Source organism: Procambarus clarkii, chromosome 19 (genome assembly GCF_040958095.1).
Source record: "Procambarus clarkii isolate CNS0578487 chromosome 19, FALCON_Pclarkii_2.0, whole genome shotgun sequence".
NCBI classification, from domain to species: Eukaryota; Metazoa; Arthropoda; class Malacostraca; order Decapoda; family Cambaridae; genus Procambarus; species Procambarus clarkii.
Window position 1 is genome coordinate 31599952 of NC_091168.1, and position 21716 is coordinate 31621667.

At 40.6% G+C, this 21716-nt stretch overlaps 1 protein-coding gene across 4 annotated transcripts in view; it reads left to right on the forward strand.

Moving 5' to 3' along the window:
- The first annotated feature begins 555 nt into the window (after positions 1-555).
- The window catches only part of LOC138366257 (uncharacterized), a 111426-nt gene continuing 90265 nt past the window's right edge, over positions 556-21716 (forward strand). The window contains exons 1-2 of one of the 4 annotated variants that reach the window (XR_011229116.1): positions 556-1905; positions 6404-6772. Coding sequence is in view for 2 of the 4 variants with exons in the window: in XM_069327222.1 (XP_069183323.1) it covers positions 1773-1905; positions 6533-6702 (303 nt within the window). In the remaining 2 variants the exon portion in view is untranslated. Of the gene's footprint in view, positions 1906-6403; positions 6773-21716 lie in introns of those variants that run through there. The other 3 variants (XM_069327222.1, XR_011229117.1, XM_069327221.1) reach the window with 3 other exon arrangements.

Below are 21716 nucleotides of genomic sequence, written 5' to 3' on the forward strand. Positions count from 1 at the left end.
TGTGTAGATTATATCAATCAGATTATAATGGCATAATTGGTACTCTTTTGGGAACAGAATCCAAACTGGCATGGACTTCAAGTTCAAGTTCAAGTATGTTTATTGAGATAAGCAATAAATACATCTCAAAGGGATAGAGTAGCTTAGGCTATTTCTACCCCCCGCCAGCTTAATATCTTATATTTTGCAAGGTACGAGTAGAGCGGGGTGTAAATAATGTTTTCAAATATTTTTGTAGTATCGGTAGATTTTATATTCATCTGTAATTGTTTGTTAACTGAATCGCAACCTTTATGAGCAGGAGTTACTCTTGCTTTTTTAATGATATTGGAAACAGTATTACACTAGATATTTGTTGAATAGTGTAATTTAACGGTAATTTAAAGTATCCCGGGCTTCTCTCAACGTGTTTCTCCTTCCGCTTGACGTCCTCTCTCTCTCCACAGTGTTCACAACAGGCTGCTACAGTTAACACAAAGGCCACGGTGGCCACCACACTCTTTCATCACTCATTTCTGGTCTCCAAGTTGGGTCCTTCGTAAACACCTACTGAAATCTTTTGTTGAATTCCTCACATACCTTCTTGTCATTTTCTGTGAGACTTACTTTTGTCTCTTGAACCTTATCATATGGAGTCTACCTGTTGTTTTTCTTATATGGTTTAATTGGTTGGTCCTTTGCTTTTGATGCAATGTTGCTTTCAAATTGTCTGTTTTCCTTCTGACTTATGTATTCATTTCTGGCTCTCTCTATAATGCATTTAATTTTCTTCTGTTCTAGTTGTCTATTCTTTTTCCGTGCCTTTTGTTATCCTACATCCGTCTTGAGTGGGATGTAGAGCTCCGTGGCTCCTGCACATTTTTGAGCAGTAACTTGCATCATCTTCCATCATCAGGGAGAGGTGTTGATAGTGATTAAGTAGTCTAGGTGTTTATTGTTGAAGAGAGTGCTACAGGTGAAGTGCGCTATTATAGAGATATTGTTTATAAGTAGTCAAGTACGTCCTTGAGCACTGGAGATGGAGACCAGATAGTGTTCGCAGCTGTTGAATGACAAATTATTTGCTCATAGTAATATACTGCATCTTAAGTATTGTAAATTTAAAGAATGCTCCATCAGCTGGTAGTGAAAACAGCAACAAAAAGTTGCGTATATAAGGAGGTTAATGCTCGTTTTAGGCGTGATTAAGCTTTGTATGCATTGGAAACATTTAACAAATGGATTTGATGCGTTAAATGAAAGGGATTAAGGACCTGGCTGGTCGTAAAACTCGAGTATCAACAATGTGTGGTGGCCATCCATGGCCCATCTGACACCTTGCGTTTGTCTGGGTGTGAATCACGGGGGTGTTGGACCACTACCGAATTACCACCAGTCAAACACACATACACTAGAAACACGTGGGTATTTACAAATGAAATATAGGTTTATGTACTAAAATATAAATATTAGTAAGTTGTATAGGTGAATAGATTAGTGTTTGGGATGCAGTTTGTGGGTGTTGAGGTGTTGGTTGAATGCACCCGTTGTCTGGGGCGATGCTCAGCTGTTGCAGTGTTTACTCCGCCATCTGCTGGCCGGAGCTGTAGTCGTTGATGAACACTGGACATGGTGCAACGTCGCGGTGTTTGAAGTGCATTCCCTGTCATTTTCGCCTATACGAGAGAGTGGAAGTGCGGTGTGGCGATGTTAAGAGAAGTATGAGGGTGTGATCAGTGCCGCCAGTGGTAGAGATGTGCAGCTAGGGGTGTGTGTGTGTGGTCGTGAGCGAGATGGGTGGCCAGCAGGGAAAGGAGAGGCACCTCGGCTCAGGCGGCGGTACAATAACCCGTTCAAGTAAGGCCAAGTATCGCTCTGGCCGGGAGATACGCACCACGGGAGCCAACATATTCACGGAGCACAATGGTGAGTGTGTGGCGTGTGCGTGTGTGTTGCGGGCGTGCTGGTGGGGGGCGCGGGTTGGAGGGGGAGGTGGGCGTGTTGACAGCTGCGGCGGCGGCGGCGGCGGCACTTGCCAGCGGCGGGAGACGACCTGGAGGAGCCGGGCCGCAGCCTTCACTCTCACCTCTCACCCCTGGCTCTCACTCCTGGCTCTCACCCCTGGCTCTCACCCCTGGCTCTCACCCCTGGCTCTCACCCCTGGCTCTCACCCCTGGGTCTTACTCCTGGCTCTCACCCCTGGCTCTCACCCCTGGGTCTCACGCCTGGCTCTCACGCCTGGCTCTCACTCCTGGCTCTCACTCCTGGCTCTCACCCCTGGCTCTCACTCCTGGCTCTCACCCCTGGCTCTCACTCCTGGCTCTCACCCCTGGCTCTCACCCCTGGGTCTTACTCCTGGCTCTCACCCCTGGGTCTTACTCCTGGCTCTCACCCCTGGGTCTTACTCCTGGCTCTCGCCCCTGGGTCTTACTCCTGGCTCTCGCCCCTGGGTCTTACTCCTGGCTCTCGCCCCTGGGTCTTACTCCTGGCTCTCGCCCCTGGGTCTTACTCCTGGCTCTCACCCCTGGGTCTTACTCCTGGCTCTCACCCCTGGGTCTCACTCCTGGCTCTCACCCCTGGCTCTCACTCCTGGCTCTCACTCCTGGCTCTCACCCCTGGCTCTCACTCCTGGCTCTCACCCCTGGCTCTCACCCCTGGCTCTCACCCCTGGCTCTCACCCCTGGCTCTCACCCCTGGCTCTCACCCCTGGCTCTCACCCCTGGCTCTCACCCCTGGCTCTCACCCCTGGCTCTCACCCCTGGCTCTCACCCCTGGCTCTCACCCCTGGCTCTCACCCCTGGCTCTCACCCCTGGCTCTCACCCCTGGCTCTCACCCCTGGCTCTCACCCCTGGCTCTCACCCCTGGCTCTCACTCCTGGCTCTCACCCCTGGCTCACTCCCTTCTTCTCCCCCTCACTCTTCTCCTCCTCCTCACTCTCGTCTTCTCTCCTCGCACACATTTCTTCTCCCCTTACTCTCCGCTCCCCCCTCACACTCTCTTCCTCCCCTCTCCCCCCCACTCTCTTCCTCTCCTCTCCTCTCACTTGCCATGAATAACTCCCACTCCCCAGCCAGTAGGCCACCTATGTAATTTACACAATCTTGTAATGCCTAGTTCATTAGATATGTATTTCCTCATGAAAAGTGTATGAGCATGTTTTTGTTGCCTTTGTTTTCCTTGATCACATATTGTTGTTGCTGCTGCCCTTTCCTTACCCCTAGGTGGACAGTTTGTGTTGCTGTCCTTGTTGTAAGGTCACACTGGGTCACACTAAGAGTGGGAAGTCACCAGGGAGTCACCACGGTCACACTTCCGGGGTGGGGGTGGGGGGTAGTTCACCAGGATCACACTGCGAAGGTGGGTAAGTCACCAGGGGCACACTGAGAGGTGGGACGTTACTGATTCCACAAAGCTGTATTTCGATTCACTTTTTGATAGGCATGCTCGATAACCTCTACTGTATCTTGGATAAGTTGATAGCTTGAGAATGCATACTGTATTAGCCTTGCTGTCTTATTACCAGTAGTTTTACCATCTTTGTTATGTTATTTGATCCCAATTGTATTGTAGTCTACATGTACTGTACTTGTATTACAAAGCTGAAAATATGACATTTTCGTTATTTTCCACTAAAGCAGATCCCAGGAACTAATATCTATCTAATTTGTCTAATTTTGTTTATGCTAGTCTGAAACCTCTACCCCTTGGGCTATACTATGAAACATAGTATTCTAAAAAAAAATTTAATCCAAAATTATTGAGTATGGGATAATTGTCTCATTATACACAAGACACTTTGCCAACAGATTTTCAAACCTACCTATGCTCAACCAAACCTATCCTAAACTAACCGAACCGAGCCTAACAGCCTAACCTAAGCTAACACCCCCAACCTAACGAGATATATATATGGCTTTAACAATTGGTAAACATGCCTTGTCAAACATCTTCTATGTTTTGACCACATCTGTGAATATTGTATACTTTACCCGGTGGTATAGCACAGATTTATGGGCAGATGTGTGGATATTTGCACTGTGGTTGTCGGTTATTTATTAGCATCAATTATTTGGTGATCCTTTGGATATATAATTGCCTAGCCTTAAGGAGAAATTTTTAATTTCCATTGTTCAAGACAAAAATTCAATTACAGTATAAGCCTAGGCTACCAAAGACGGTACAAAGCACACTGAAGCTTAAGAAATGGATAAGGGCATTAAAATCTGGAAGTTGTGCTCTTTCCATCAGTAAGCAAAGCGAACTGATTTTAAAACAAAATACAGTACTGTAATAGATTTTTCAAAAGAACCTATACAGTACAAGCATTGCCTTTATAAGCATGATGATATTTACTACCCCATAGAAATACTATAGGCACAATTACTGTTTGCAAGTAATGTTTACCGCATGCTTATGGCTAGTAGGCTAGCTAAATATTATAGTGGGTGGGCTTGTTTTGACCATTTGCCTAAAAGCACAGTAGCCATGCAATGTAGAAAGAATAGATTGAAAAAGTAGATATTAGGCTATTTCTTGTCTTGGGCTACAGTTGAAAAAATATTGGGAATTGCCAGATATTTTGAAGGGGCCACAAAATTGTTTGAATTAAAGCTAGCTATGCTTGCCAAGGCAGATAAATTTTAGCCCTATAATTGCATTATTTGTTAAGTAATTATCCTGCAATTCCTTGCCACTAGGTGTAGAACATGGTAGAGTTGCACCTATGTTTTGGTATCAGAGCGTTGGAATTATAGTACAGTATAGTATAGTATACAAATAAATGACTATCATAATTGGTCAATATATTGTGTATTGGTGCACCTTTAAGAGCATAGCAGATAAAATCAGTTATGAAAACTTCCTACGGTAGATTACAAAAGAAATATTCGTTCGATAATTAGAGAGAGAATTTTCATGACATGTTCACTTAAATTCAGAATGTTTATGTTAGTTACATTATTAGCATTATCTAGGTACAGTAGCCAAGGTAAAAGCTCCAATGCATGTACCAAACAAGTGTTGTTGTTTTTTTAACTTTATTTTTTGGACTTGTGCACTAATAAGGTAGGTTAGGATTAGTTGAGTTTAGTTTAGTTTTATTAAACTTGACTAGCTCATCTCACCTTGGCTCGGCTCAGGCAGTAGCTCCACTATAACATTTCTTACTTTTCTGTTTGGTAAATAGCAATGGAAGGGGTATTTAGCAATATCATGAGATTAATGTGTATAACTTTGTCAGCAGTATGATTAACTTTCTTGTGTATACACTACATCACTTAATAAGGTTACAATATACAGTTATTGATTTTCACAGTAGATCAAAAATATTTATATAAAGTTTATTGGAAAATTTCTATAATGATTGAAAAAAGGAGAAAGTGTTTTCTAAAATTACATCAAAATGGATGATGTACATGCTATACCCATGGCATGGAACTCTTGACAAAATCATTTCACACACATGTTACCTAGCAGTAAAATAGGTACCTGGGTGTTAGTCAGCTGTCACAGGCTGCTTCCTGGGGGTGGAGGCCTGGTCGAGGACCGGGCCGCGGGGACACTAAAAGCCCCGAAATCATCTCAAGATAACTCAAGATAACACTGCCATTTTATCTACATATTCTTCCCTCAGTTGGTGCCTTCTTTTGATAGTTACAGTACACTTGCAGTCATTTTATAACTGTTTCTGGCCACCCTGGCACTGGTATCTAAATGGCAAGACTTATTGCCCTTTACAATGGTTCCTTGTTAGTATAACCATGTATATTATGGTCTATATTATACCATCCTTTGTCTCATTAATATCAGGCAACACTTCTATACCAGCTTACTGGCTCTTCAACTCTCTGATTTTCAAGCCTTCGGTACCAGGTACCCCCAATACTCGGGGGGGATAATTCCTTCGTAACCCATTGTGCATTAAGATCTAATATTACTGGATATAGTACCAAGATGTGTTAGTACTCTTTAGTTTTTGTTTTATTGTTTGGCTACTTTTTACACCTTGCCCTACATCTCGACTCCCATGTGGCTCTTTCCTTGGGAACCCGACTGTAAAGGTAAGATATTAATGTGGAAGGCAGCATGGTGTGCTTGGTATGTGTTGATTACATTTACATGAAATTAGACGATACTGTATAGGGGTCGCTCACTGATTCAAATGATATGGGGGGATCTCTGTAACCCCTATGTGGGTTACAGAGATCCATATTACATGTTTATTAATTACATTTACGGTGTATTGTACTTCATAAAACTGAATAAAATTTAAAAAGATATGTAACCTGGTGTTCAGTAGGTCAGAGCAGTTTTAATCAGCTTTCGATTAGAATCCTGTACTGTAATATACATTAGTGTACAGAAATGTAAATCCATACACATTCTCCAGACTGAATGATTATATTAAAACTTACAAACTTACAGAACTTACAGGGAGCTTAGAAACATGCAGTGGGAAACTGTTCCAAGTACAGTAATAACAATCCCATGCAAGGAATAAAACAACTGACTTCGAAAACATATAAAGTGTGCCTGAAACATGTTCCTTTGCAGAAAGCAAGAAAGAGAACATAGACAGCACTACAAAAACAGAAAAACTAACAAAAATGCTTAAGCAGACACGACTATTCCTACAAAGAAGGAATCGATTAAACAAGGAGATTGAGGAAACGGAGCAGAAACTGAAGCAATCATTTGAAATGGAAGAAATTCAGTTAGAATAGAAAGCCATACAAGAGATAAAGAAAACCCAAAATATTTCTTCACATAAGCAAAATTAAAATATAAAAGCACTGCCATTTTTTTATTGGTCCTATTCTTACAAGTGAAGGTCATACATAATAACTAACTCTGCTTTCAGACAACACTCAGCTCCATTGTTTAAATCCCTAAACTTGCTAAATATTAACTCCCTCCACACATTCTCTTGTGTCAACTACATTTACAAAACCCTGTTCTCAAATGCAAACCATGCTCTGAAACTCTCCCTGGACAGATGTAATAGGACCCATTATCACCACACCAGAAATAAATATCTCTTTGATATCCCCAGGGTCAAACTTAATCTGTGTAAACACTCTATGCAAATTAAGGGACCTAGTCTATGGAACTCACTCCCTAGTGAATTGAAAAACTGTAAAACTTTTGCCTTATTTAAAAGCAAAACCAAAAAGTACCTAACTTCATCTTCTTAGTTTCCTACACTGAGCTTTAAATTTGCTCTGTACCTAGTGTTACCCAATCTCCTAATTTTTATGTAATATCAAACAACCTTATCATTGTGTTCATTGCTGTCTTCTTCTATGTGCTAGCCATATGCTGTATTGTGACTACCAATTTTTGTCAACTACCATTCAAGCTGTCATTGCAACCAATCTTATATTGTTTCTGCTGTATTGTGCCTACCAATTTTTTGACAACTACCATTCAAGCTGTCATTGCAATCAATCTCAGCTACCTATGTGCTTTAATATACTGTACCTACAATTTTCTCTCATCTTTTTTTCATTTCATGTAATCTGTTATCATTTTTTTGTCTATAATTTTTGCAAGTATTTACCTCCTTAAAATTTTCTTAGATTAAGGACCTGCTCGAAACGCTGCGCGTGCTAGTGGCTTTACAAGACTGTAATTACCATATTTGTATCCTCACATTCCTTATGTACATTCTTGTATATGCATAAATAAATAAATAAATAAATAAATAAATAGAGAACAACACAGAAATTAGTAAAATCCTAAAAAAAGCAGTACGTGGATATGTTTAGCACCCCACTAAATAGCTTGAAAGTGGAAGATCTGGACAGCTTCTTTATGCGTGATATCCAAACCCCTGAAAATATAACTGATATTAACATGAACACTGCCTATTTTGAAAGAGAAATTTATAAAGTGTCTATGCACTCGGCCCCGGGTTCAGGCTCTTGAAATTAAATGTTTATTAGGAAATAAAAAATGGCAGGAGCACAGGCACTCAGTATAGTGTGAAAGGAAGAGCTTGGGCATGGGGGAGGGGGATATACTAGATGAGGTTAAATCAGCAGACATAGCTCCTCTACACAAGGGAGGGAGCAAAGCATTGGCTAAGAATTATGGACCAGTTGCACTAACGTTCCACATGATAAAAGTACAGTATTTGAGAGTGGTCAGGAATCAAATCTCCAGTTTTATGGAGACCAATAACCTCCACAACCCCCTCCAACATGGATTTAGAGTGGGAAGATCATGCCTCTCGCAACTACTTGACCACCATGACAAAATCACTTTGACACTAGGAAAAAAAACAGAACTCACAATATGTGGTATACTGTACATGAACTTTGCAAAGGCATTTGATAAATGTGACCATGGATTAATAGTCCACAAAATGAGGTCAACAAGAACAACAGGTAAAAGTAGGATGGTGGAAAATAGTCCAAGAGCAGTTAAAAGTTCTGTACCCTAGGGTATGGTCCTCACACCACTGCTTTACCATATTCTCATAAAATACAAATCACAGTTTCATATCTTTTGCAGACAACACAAAAATCAGCATAAAAACTACTACCGTTGAAGGCATTAAAAACCTACTAGCAGCTGTTAATAAATACTCGACTCGGTACAGTCGAGTATTTATTATACAGAAAGCAACATATGGTTTAACAGTGATAAAGTCCAGGTACAGTACTTAGGTATGGTAAAAATGAGGACCTTAAACAAAATACTGTAAAGGGTACGAAACACAATCAAATCTGCCCATAATAGGAAAGCAACATGTAAAGGATCTGGGAATAATGATATATGATCTAACATTTAGGGATCATAACCAAGCAAATATTAGCATCAGCCAGAAAAATAATAGGATGGATTAGGAGAACTTTCAAATCCAGGGATCCCATCACAATGGTTGTACTATTCAAAACATTTGTGCTGTCCCATCTTGAGTACTGCTTGACACTCGCTTTCCCCTCCAGAGCAGGAGAGATTGCTGAAATAAAGGGGATAGAAAGAACATGTATAGTATGGCATACATTGACATAATAACGCACCTAAACTATTGGGATCGTCTCAAAGCTCTTTAAATGTATTCTTTAGAGAGGGGACGAGTGAGAAATCAAATAATATACAGTACTGTACATGGAAAATACTGGAGGGCCAGGTCCCAAATTTGCACAGTAAAATAACAACATGCTGAAGTGAAAGAAATGGATAGAAAAGCTGAATGGAACCATTGAAGAACAGAGGCACCATAGGCACAATCAGAGAACACTATAGAAACATCAGAGTTTTACGGTTGTTCAACATCCTCCTAGCGAGCATAAGAAATATTGCCGGAACAACCATGGACATCAAGAGAAAACTAGATTGTTTTCTAAAAGAAGTGCTCTAAAAGAAATACTAGACCAACCGGACTGTGGTAGATATGTGGGCCTGCAGGCAGCTCCAAGCAACAGCCTGGTGGACCAAACTCTCACAGGTTAAGCCTGGCCTTGGGTCGGGCTTGGGAAGTAGAACTTTCCCCATCCAAGTACCCAGTACAGGTATATTATTCTGCTGTAAAGGCAAACTGTATATTTTACATGAAAATGTATATACATTACTGTACAGTATTTATAAGATGTGCCTATTAGCTACTTGATTATCCTAACCGTAAAATTACTGTACAAGTGCTATTTTGATCCATCTCATTTTTTCATTGGCCTCCAAGATCATTTTTTTTGTCTGTCCTGTACAGTAGTATGCATGTAAGCTTCCTCTTCCTTCATGTCACCATATACAACTATTTTTGAAGATGTATAATCTGCGCAATTTCATTTGCAGTCGTCATATAACCTTGGTCATTAGCACCTTGAGGCTAATTGCTGCTGATTCTATAGATCTCGTTGACCAAAATCTAACCAAGTTTGCTTGAAAGAATGAATTATACTAAAATTCCTTTGGATACTTTGTGTCATTGTGGATCACATGAGAGGGCAGCAACACATCACCAGCCGAGTGTCAGGACAGGCTCTACTAATTTATTAGAGAAAAAATATAATCAAATATATCGTGAAATTAGACAATCAATAAATTGATTGATTTTCACATAAACCATAGACAACTTGTGAAAGCCGAACTTTATAAAATATATTCTAATAGGTTTGTATAATTAGGCACCTTTCATATTGTAATATGTTATGGGAATACTGGAATACTGTACTGTAAAGAGTATTCAGAGAGTTCATGGCATATATGAAGGGTCATGATGTACTGTATACTGGTGAAGGTGCTGTAAGTTTTTAGGGGACTATCAGAATACTGTGTGGGTAATTTCTAGTAAAACAAGATATTTAAAACCAGTAGTCTGGGCTGAAGCAGGTGTTAAAAGAAACCCTCTTACAATTGCCGGAAAACTTTTATAAGTTATTCTAATGTGAAATTTACAGAATATAACATGGTGTTAAAAGTGCAATGGGCCTAGTGAAAAAAATGCTTCTTCTTAAAGACGAGCACTGTAGTGTGTTTCATGTGTCGCATGCAGTATTCCGGGAAGATCACGAAAAGTACTTGCACTGTGTACATGCAACAGATAGCTAGATATCATTAAGAGCTTAATAAATGCCCACGGTTGCCACAACTAAACTTGCTTCAGTATTTTGATATGCCTATTATTAATACCTTCAGTATAAGTAATGTCAGGTTGTAAGAATTAAACGTTTTCAGTTTGTAAGTTGTATGTAGCTCACATTATGACAAATGAAAGTCTGATTTAGATTTCAATGCATCTGTTTAGTCCAAACATTATTGTAAAGATTTGTGCAAGCTATGAAGTTTCTGATTCTAATAATGACAATACTGTATCTATGTGTTGTGGTGTTACTGTGACTCGCTGGTATGTAATTAATATATTTTAATTAATATGTAAACTTTCCCAGTTATAAATGTACAACCATTTATTCATAAAGCTCTTGATTTGATTGATTTGTAACAACAACAACTCTGGGATATCCTCAAATGCAGATAAAGCTAGCATTGATCCCTTTAACCCTTACTCTGCTCCAGTCACCATATGCAATTATTTCCCCATTTGATTTTGTAACTTTTTAATCACGTGCACCTCGAAATAAAAATTTTAAATAGTCGAGCCATTTAATGGATGAGGATAAATTGAATCGCTAGATTGTGTTTACCTACAGTAAGCAAATTTTGGATACTTCGCTAAGATTCCCAACAGCACATCATTATAACTGAAAAAATAGATTGTGTTTAATGGTTTTTATGCATTTTCAATTGTTCATTATTGATGACTGGGATCATTGGGAGAGGTGAACAAAGTAATACCTTCAGTAGAAGGTTACCTACTTCTACCTTGTCTTCCAAGATAAGGTAAGGTAAGTACCTTATGTAGCTTTCGGGCATCGATAGCTCCACGGCCCAGTCTCTGACCAGGCCTCCCGGTTGGCCATCTGATCGACCAGGCCTCCCGGTTGGCCATCTGATCGACCAGGCCTCCCGGTTGGCCATCTGATCGACCAGGCCTCCCGGTTGGCCATCTGATCGACCAGGCCTCCCGGTTGGCCATCTGATCGCCCAGGCCTCCCGGTTGGCCATCTGATCGACCAGGCCTCCCGGTTGGCCATCTGATCGCCCAGGCCTCCCGGTTGGCCATCTGATCGCCCAGGCCTCCCGGTTGGCCATCTGATCGCCCAGGCCTCCCGGTTGGCCATCTGATCGCCCAGGCCTCCCGGTTGGCCATCTGATCGCCCAGGCCTCCCGGTTGGCCATCTGATCGCCCAGGCCTCCCGGTTGGCCATCTGATCGCCCAGGCCTCCCGGTTGGCCATCTGATCGCCCAGGCCTCCCGGTTGGCCATCTGATCGCCCAGGCCTCCCGGTTGGCCATCTGATCGACCAGGCCTCCCGGTTGGCCATCTGATCGCCCAGGCCTCCCGGTTGGCCATCTGATCGCCCAGGCCTCCCGGTTGGCCATCTGATCGCCCAGGCCTCCCGGTTGGCCATCTGATCGCCCAGGCCTCCCGGTTGGCCATCTGATCGCCCAGGCCTCCCGGTTGGCCATCTGATCGCCCAGGCCTCCCGGTTGGCCATCTGATCGCCCAGGCCTCCCGGTTGGCCATCTGATCGCCCAGGCCTCCCGGTTGGCCATCTGATCGCCCAGGCCTCCCGGTTGGCCATCTGATCGCCCAGGCCTCCCGGTTGGCCATCTGATCGCCCAGGCCTCCCGGTTGGCCATCTGATCGCCCAGGCCTCCCGGTTGGCCATCTGATCGCCCAGGCCTCCCGGTTGGCCATCTGATCGCCCAGGCCTCCCGGTTGGCCATCTGATCGCCCAGGCCTCCCGGTTGGTCATGGCTGCTCGCAGCCTGAAGATCACAGCCTGGTTGTTCAGGTATTCTTTGGAGGTGTATGTAAAGTTCTCTCTTGAACACTGTGAGAGGCTGGCCAGTTATGCCCCTTATGCGTAGCAGGAGAGTCTTAACAGTTTCAGGCCCTGATGTTGATAGTTCTTCTTCAGCTTACCTACTGCACCTCTGCTTTTCAATGAGGCTATTTACACATCCTGCCATGCCTACTGGTTTCATGTGATTTAATCTCCGAGTTTTGATTTGGACCCAGTCACTCTAATATCTTCCATGTGTAGATTATTATGCATCTCTCACCTGTGTTCTAGAGAATACAGATTTAGAACTTTTAATTGGTCCCAATAATTAAGATGATTTGCAGAGTGGATTCTAGGGGTAAAGAATTTTTGCACACACACACTAGGTCAGCAATTTCTCCAGCTCTGAATGGGGCTGTTAGTGCAGCAATATTCCACCCAAGAGAGCACTAGTATCTTGAAAAGTATCTTGGTATGGCATCTCTTGTTTGGAAGGTCCTTGTTATCCAACCTGTCATTTTTCTTGGTCGTGACAGCTCAGTAGTGGGTTTCTGCAGGGGGGGGGGATTTGAAAAGATGCTCACTGTAGGTCAAATTGTGCAGCTGTGGGAGAGGCTGCACATGTTAGAGCTCTTAAAATTGCAAACATTCTCTACCAGTCATCTACTTCAGTTCACAGGATACATGGTTCACACAGGCAGTATATTTTTGGATGATTAGAATGGTTTACACAGTTCGGAGTATTATATTATTAGACAATGCCATTGTTCACCCTCATCCGCACCTCCATCTCATTGCCAGGTTAGTCTTATCTCGTGGGACAGCAGGGTACAGCCCGTCATCCACAATAACAGTACTGTACTTACAGCAACTATTGGTGGGGAATGTGCAAAAAGGAACTGTTGCGGCCAAAATAAACCCCCCTTTTTGTACTACAGTATTTATTTTGTAGAGGCCATGAACAAAAGCAATAACCCTACCTAAACTTTTCCAGGCCTAAGATTGTGTACATTAGTGCTGGGATTGCTTGTTTAGGCTTAGGAGAGGTTAGGTAAGGTTTAGTTATTGCTCCACTTTTGGCATGCCATTTGGAGTATTCCATTAATACAAACATGAACTTTTTTGGGTGCAACAGTATTTTTTACTTTTGACCAATAAGTATCGTAATTTTTTGGAGGTGGATTGCAGAATACTTCCAGTACATTATTACTGGAAGTGCAGTGGAAGTACAGCACTTCCACCTAAGGGGTTGCCCAAGACTTCAACGTACTCCCTCTACACACTACGTAAGTGGGTATAACTGGCCGGGCCTCTCGTTGTGTCCAAGAGAGATCACGATAAACACCACAAAAGGATACCTGATCAATGAGGCTGTAATTCACATGTCAGGCTGTAAGCATCTGTTAGCCACAAGGCAGGTAGGTAAAGGGTTGCAGAATTGCATGTATGGCACTTCAACCTAACGGAAGGCAGAATACCATATACAATTGGAATAGTTGGAATTCTTCCAACTAAGAAGTTGCAGAATACCGCTCGCGGACACCACTTCCACCATAAATCTTTAGTTTGGCTCATGAATCAAGGTGTTATCCTCAACATTAAAAGTTTAATAATAGAAACCACAATAAATAGGTCAACAAATGCTGATAAGTATAGCTGCCAATGAATTTGAAGGTTTTGAAGCTGCAATCCATAATATGTTGCTCTTCTACCTCCTGAATACCTTGAAGGATGACATTGCCTAAATAGAGGGTTAGCAATTATCATGATATTGATTATTAATTGTTAATGAAGAGATTGCACAGTGTTGATGGGAAATGAGGAGAAAACCTTATCGTGATTATCTACCAGAAGATGTTAGGTAGCCACGGCCAACAGCCTGGTTGACCAGGCCACCAACCAAGAGGCCTGGTCAGAGACCGGGCCGCAGGGACGTTGATCCTTGGTATCTAAAGGATCTAAAAGGTAACCGCAAGGTATCTGAAAATATAGAAGAGCCAATTGATTTTTCAAAGCAAAATAAAGTTAATGTATCGGAAATTTTTATATGCACCACTGTGATATTATTTGAATGTTAATAAACCTGGCTTATGAGAGAAAAATTAAGCATTAAATCTGTATACTACTGGTTCCAGTTAGTAGTAAACAACTAGATTGAAAGATTATTGTACATAGTGTTAATACAGTACTGTAACTACTTGAGGTATATTCTCAAGTCTCCAGACACCTGGCAGAGAAAACCTATAACCACCTCCACCAGTGCATTGAACAAGACCACAAATATGCCTAAAACTCTTCAAATATAGCTCAAAAGCATGCTACTGAAATGTGAAAGGAATCTGATAGAAAACTGTTAAAATTAATATTATAATGTTAATTTTTAAAACTGCTTTCCCCCCAAAGCTTTTACCGAGTTATGAATCTTTGTCATGGGCTTGGTGTAGACCTGTGGAAGTTTGTCACTGGTCATGGATCTTGTAAACAAATGCCTGATAGTGCTCGTTCACTCCAGATAACTCCAAACCAGTATTAACCAGGATTTTATCATTTTTGCCATATAATTACTAACTGGAGCCGGCCAGCCTTGACAGGTACCAACAAAGATTCATATTGCCAAATAGATCTTCCACCTGGCATTAAGCAAGCCAAGTTGGAGTTTTCTGTCGTTTGATGGATTGATTATGCAATTGTTCACAATATGTACATGTTCTTTGTGTGTTAGACTATGGTGGAAAATCACCACATACTACAAGCTACACTATTTTATGCAGAAGATTTACCTCCCAGCCCATCACATTATAGAAGCCTTTACACTAGCCTTCTTGAAATTGATCTCCTGTTTTTGGGTCTGGAATCAACAGATACCAGTCACTATACACCGGATATTTTACAAATGGATTTTAAAATCTCATTTATGTGTAGTGGAAAGTGTGTTGAAAATTCTTGGGCCTTTGATGTTAGAGTTCACTCTCAGCGTACATATTGTCTGACCTAAGGTAATGTATACAGTACTGTACTAACAACGTACAGTTTTGACAATTGGAAAATGGACTTTGTTAACTTGTTTTGTGTGAGAATTCAATTATGTCCAGGAGCCAACATCACATACTGTACTGAGTGAGATTACATTTGTAATATATTTAACTTGGTATTCGTGAACTGCAGTACAGTGATACCTCAGTTCTTGAATTTAATCCGTTCCCAGAGACGGTTCGAAAACTGAAATGAATTTTCCCATAAAAAATAATGCGAATTTAATTAATCCATTCCACACCACCAAATATATTGACTAAAAAATACATTTTATGCAGAATAATACTCTTAGGTACTTTACCTTTTTGTAAATTTACCTTAGGATTCTTGTTGGCGTATGGAAGACAGTGAGGAACAGGGGGAAGGAGGAGAGTTGTTAGTGTTTGGGAGGGGAGTCCCCTTCCATTATAACAGCAATGATGACATTTCTGGGGTACTCTCTCTTATGATTTGCAGGCATACCACTAGGACCTGGTTGTGGCTCACTGCTTGCCTGTCTTACTAAGAATCTGTCTATAGACACTTGTTTTTCCCTACATTTTAATACTTGGTTGTAGCAAGACATCACATTGTCTCACTATGAATAATCTCTTGTTTTTCCTCTATCGTCGTTCTCACAACTATTTTCTTAGGTTGAACATTACCACTGACTTTCTTAGAACCCATGGTGTGATATATAATAAGAACTCTTATGTTCAGAAACCAAAAAAGAACAAAAACAATGAAATTCTTTATAAAGAATTCAAGCGCGATCATCACTAGGTGGGAAACACTGGTAAATTGAAGCGCCACGCACTCGGTAAACCCGTATGTGTATAAACAAACTCCGAAAACCGAGGCAAACAACAAGTACCGAATTGAATTTTTAGAAGAAATTGAGCTCGAGAACCGAAAATTGGGGCATAAGAAAATCGAGGTTCCACTGAAGTTAGATTTTTATGACAAATTGGATAAACAAAACTTTGGAAATTACCTATGGCCTACAGCAAACTTCAAATAATGCTTCTTTCTTGGCAAAAATCACTACCTAGGTTAAGGTCTATTGGATTGTTGGCTTGGTACAAAACTAATGTTAATTATATTTAGAGACATAGTTGCCTTCCTTTTCTGGTTGTCAATCCTTTAGTAAATAGATTCTTAGTAAATGCCATAAGTCATAATGTATAGCCATATTTAATTGGTCTGATTATTTAATATTTACATCTTTACAAAATTAATATACAATTTAGCCTAATTGGAGTAATTTAATTAGGCCTTATTGCAGTGAGAATGCTGCTTATAGTCACTACCATATAGGACAGAGAATTAAATTACAGAAGACAATAGGTCTAAATGGTATATTTGAACACAATTTCATTAGTTTACAATCTACTACATCAGACACATGTTTTAATTGATGAAGTTGTAATTGCAACTGGTCAGAGATATTATTGGTGCTTCAACCTGTAAACCAACACAGCTGTTGCAAAACCTGACTGTGATCAGTCAGCGGGTGTCAGAACCATATCAGGTTCTCAATTTGAAAAGCTGTTGTATTTACCCCAGCTGTGTTCCCCAAGATTACTACGATTATGTTGAATAATTTAAAAAATTTTAATTCAGTTCTGTCTGGTTCGTACCATTGTTGTTTAATGGTACACTAACACTTTAGTACTTGGGGGTCCTGTAGCACAGTGGCCAATGCAGTCGGGTCACAACCAAAATGTCCCAGGTTTAATTCCTACAAGACAAAGACGTTTGGCCATGTTTCCTTTCGCCTTGTGTGTGTGTGTTCATGTAGGAAATGTGTATTCAGGAGTTAGGCAACTATTGTGGCTTGCATCATGGGAAAGGTCAGTAGTTGACCTCGGAGGACCTTAATAAGCCTAAAGGCTTCCTGTCCCTGAGTGTGGGAACCCATACATGTCGATCCAGTAAATTTTCTCATAGCCTATGTAGATTAAAAGTATTTTTCCATTTACATGATTAGAAGCATTTCTTTACTAGCCCAATTCAATGGCCAGTACTATACTGTAGTTTTATTTCTCTCATAGAAGTGTATTCTTGTGGATGCTTACGTTCCTGCAAACAGTACCTAATCTGTGTGATTTTAATTTTTGAATGTAGACTACTTTATAGTTAATACTGTGTATTCTTTAAAGGGTCTTGGTAGTACACTTGGGTTCATTCTCGACTCGCAATCAGGAATTCTAGGTTAAAATTCCAGGTAAGACAGAAAGGGTTGGGTGCATTTCCTATCACCAAATACATCTGTTCACCTAACAGTAACTAGGTACATTGGAGTTAGTCAGCTTGTTGTGTGGTTGCATCCTGATTAGGGTCAGTAGTTCGATCTTGGGGGAACCTCTATATAAGCCTGACGTGTGTATATACACTGGCTGCCTGTCCCCCAACACAATGAATTATTATTAAATTAAATTAATTACCTATACAGACATTGACCGATTAGGGTGACGTCACTGGTCTTCGAACAATGACACTAGGATCTACAGCGCTTACACCAGTGTATAAAATTAAAACACAAAACTACCGGTCGGCCGGTCGGCCGAGCGGACAGCACGCTGGACTTGTGATCCTGTGGTTCTGGGTTCGATCCCAGGCGCCGGCAAGAAACAATGGGCAGAGTTTCTTTCACCCTATGCCCCTGTTACCTAGCAGTAAAATAGGTACCTGGGTGTTAGTCAGCTGTCACGGGCTGCTTCCTGGGGGTGGAGGCCTGGTCGAGGACCGGGCCGCGGGGACACTAAAAAAGCCCCGAAATCATCTCAAGATAACCTCAAGATCTCAAGATAACCAAGAACTCTTCAGATACAGTATACACCACAAACATGGTGGAACCTGAAAGGTATCTAGCTTAACAAAAAGTTGTCAGAATAAATATTACAATCTCAATTTTGTTATGATTCTGTGCATGGTGCTTAAGAAAACCATAAGATAATCAAATTCATGGAATTATGATTTAATTCACTGTATTGGTGGACAGGCAGCCAGTGTATATATACATGGTCAACTTGTATCGAGGGTCCCCTCAAGGGTCGAATTACTGACCCTTCGCAGGATGCAACCTCGCAACAAGCTGACTAACTCCTATGTACCTATTTGCTGTTAGATGAACAGGTGCATTATGGAATAGGAAATGTGCCCAACTATTTCTTTCACACTGGGATTCAAACTCAGAATTCCCAATTAGAGTCGAGAACGAACCTGATTTTAAATATACAGTCCTTTAATACTTAAACCGCGCATATTTAGAGCCCGGAAGTGAAAAATATTCGAATTATGTAAAAAAAAAAAAACTTATGCTATTATGTTATACAGTGAGCATAATAGTATACTTAAAAATAAGTTTGCTATTATGCTCTATTTTGTTATATATCATATTAACATTGCGCAATGTATTTGTTACTTTCATCAATGTCAAAAAAAAATTGGGGGGGGGGACTTTTTTTTTTTATTTTTTAAGATTTTAGTTTTTTCTCCTTTTGTTGATTAGCTGATTTTGTTGTAACCTTTACATCCTGGAGAGAGCATACCCTTCCCAAACTATGTGAAGATAGAATGAAATTGGTCAGCAAATAAATCGGTCACAACTCGCAGAACTTGGGACTTTAAATTTTTTTTTTTGGGGTGGGGGGGGGGCTGATTTTTTCAGATTTTAAACTCTATTTTTGTTGTCTTGATGGTTGTTTTGATGATTAGGGTCCAGATTAAAGCTTGTTCACTTAAATCACTTTAGGGTATACCCTAAATATATACCCTAAATCACTATAATTACAGTATTATAATTATCCAGGCCTGGACTAGACTGTGTTTAGTGTTTTTGGGGTTATTTTTTCTTGACTTCATTTCAACACACATTGACCTACAACTTTCACATATTCGAGCATGAATGCCAAACAATGTTTATTAAAACATACAATTAACTAATAAATTAGAACTACCTCAATTCATTGTCAAGAACTTCAACTTTAATTATCTCTAAAACTAGAGTTTCAACTTTGAGTGGTTTCTAAAATTCCAGTTTCTGACCGATTGTCACCATTTTGACATATTGTGTGCTCAGCTGTCTGTTCTACAATCCCTCTGGAATGGATTTTTCTTAAACCCTATACATTTGGAGTTATTTTTTATCTAAATTTGCAGCCTATTTCAAATACCATATTGACAATTTTTTCAGTAACCTATACTGTAAACCTATATTCTAATTTGAAGAAAATTAATATCATATGATATTTTGAAAGTATAATAACACAAAATGAACAGTTGGTGATATTTTATATTTTTGAAGCTGATATGAAAATCTGAAGTTTTCAATATTAAATTTTGAAATTATTTTTTATTTCTTGTTTTTTTTTTTGAGATATATACAAGAGTTGTTACATTCTTGTACAGCCACTAGTACGCGTAGCGTTTCAAGTTTTCAAGTTAGTGTAATCATTTAGACAAAGTTGGAGCATTTGCCTAGTTAATTATGCTCAAAAAATTGTAAGGTGGTTGTGCAAGTTTGAAAAACTTTAGTTATGTCAAATCGTATACAGTATGTATGTTTTGCGCGGTTTAATGGTTAAACCGTAGGATTACACGGGGGTAAGCAACTGGAAAGGTGCATTATGGGTAAAAATATGTCTAGAGATTGGCACATTACCCAAATCTGTCCATTTCCAGTTTTTGGATACAACCAAGTATAATGCCTCTCTAAATAAACACACTATGCTAACTTGCATATTAATATGAGATCTTAACAGTCAGTGGTTCCAGAGAAATGAGCCACTGAACACAGGCGTCCAGTTTTATAGTATCTAGATGCATGGCTGAGTCCAACAGGCTTAAATTGTACACAGGACAGCTTGTCACAGCTCATTTTTTTATTGTGTCTACGGTATATTGTTCAGTTAGGCTCGGTTAGGTTTGGGTACGGTTAGGCTCGTTAAGGTTAGGTTTGGGTACGGTTAGGCTCGTTAAGGTTAGGTTTGGGTACGGTTAGGCTCGTTAAGGTTAGGTTTGGGTACGGTTAGGCTCGGTTAAGGTTAGGTTTGGGTACGGTTAGGCTCGATTAAGGTTGGGTTTGGGTACAGTTAGGCTCGTTAAGGTTGGGTTTGGGTACGGTTAGGTTCGTTAAGGTTGGGTTTGGCTACGGTTAGGTTCGTTAAGGTTGGGTTTGGCTACGGTTAGGCTCGTTAAGGTTGGGTTTGGGTACGGTTAGGCTCGTTAAGGTTGGGTTTGGGTACGGTTAGTTTCGTTAAGGTTGGGTTTGGGTACGGTTAGTTTCATTAAGGTTGGGTTTGGGTACGGTTAGGCTCGTTAAGGTTGGGTTTGGGTACGGTTAGGCTCGTTAAGGTTGGGTTTGGGTACGGTTAGGCTCGTCAAGGTTAGGTTTGGGTACGATTAGGCTCGTTAAGGTTGGGTTTGAGTACGGTTAGACTCGTTATGGTTGGGTTTGGGTATGGTTAGGCTCGTTAAGGTTAGGTTTGGGTACGGTTAGGCTCGTTATGGTTGGGTTTGGGTACGGTTAGGCTCGTTAAGGTTGGGTTTGGGTACGGTTAGGCTCGTCAAGGTTAGGTTTGGGTACGGTTAGGCTCGTCAAGGTTAGGTTTGGGTACGGTTGGGCTCGTTAAGGTTGGGTTTGGGTACGGTTAGGCTCGTCAAGGTTAGGTTTGGGTACGGTTAGGCTCGTTAAGGTTGGGTTTGAGTACGGTTGGGCTCGTTAAGGTTGGGTTTGAGTACGGTTAGGCTCGTTAAGATTAGGTTTCGGTATGGTTAGGCTCGTTAAGATTAGGTTTGGGTACGGTACAGTATTAATATCCACTACAAACTATGTTGTGTATGATGCGACTTGTATCCAACCAAAAAAACTAATTCACAAAACATTGACTAATGTTCTGTGGTTAGCCTCAGTGGCTGGGAGTCTCAGTTGTGGGTTCCAGTCACCTCACAGCTCATAGATTTTCTTATTGATATATATCATGTTAGTGTTATTTTTCTATTTATTTATTTATTTTATTGTTTATCTATTTATTTATCTATATTTATTATAAGAAAATACCTACTTTCATTTTATTAAATTTATTTAGCAAGACAAATGATGCATTTTTAATATTTTCCTAATTTACTTTGAATAATAATTTGTAATGTGCTTATTAATTGTAATTGAATTGCTTTTAATTTAAACAAAAATTAAGATTGAAGTTTAGACTCATTAATGAGACTGTTTGGATATTGGCCAAACATAGGCCTCATTAATGGCCAAATTAGGGTGTGGTGTCTGCAAACGAAAGTAGTGGCATCACCATTCTTTACCGAGGAAGTAGGGATATAGATCCACGGGGGGTTGCCTACATGCAGAAGCCATAA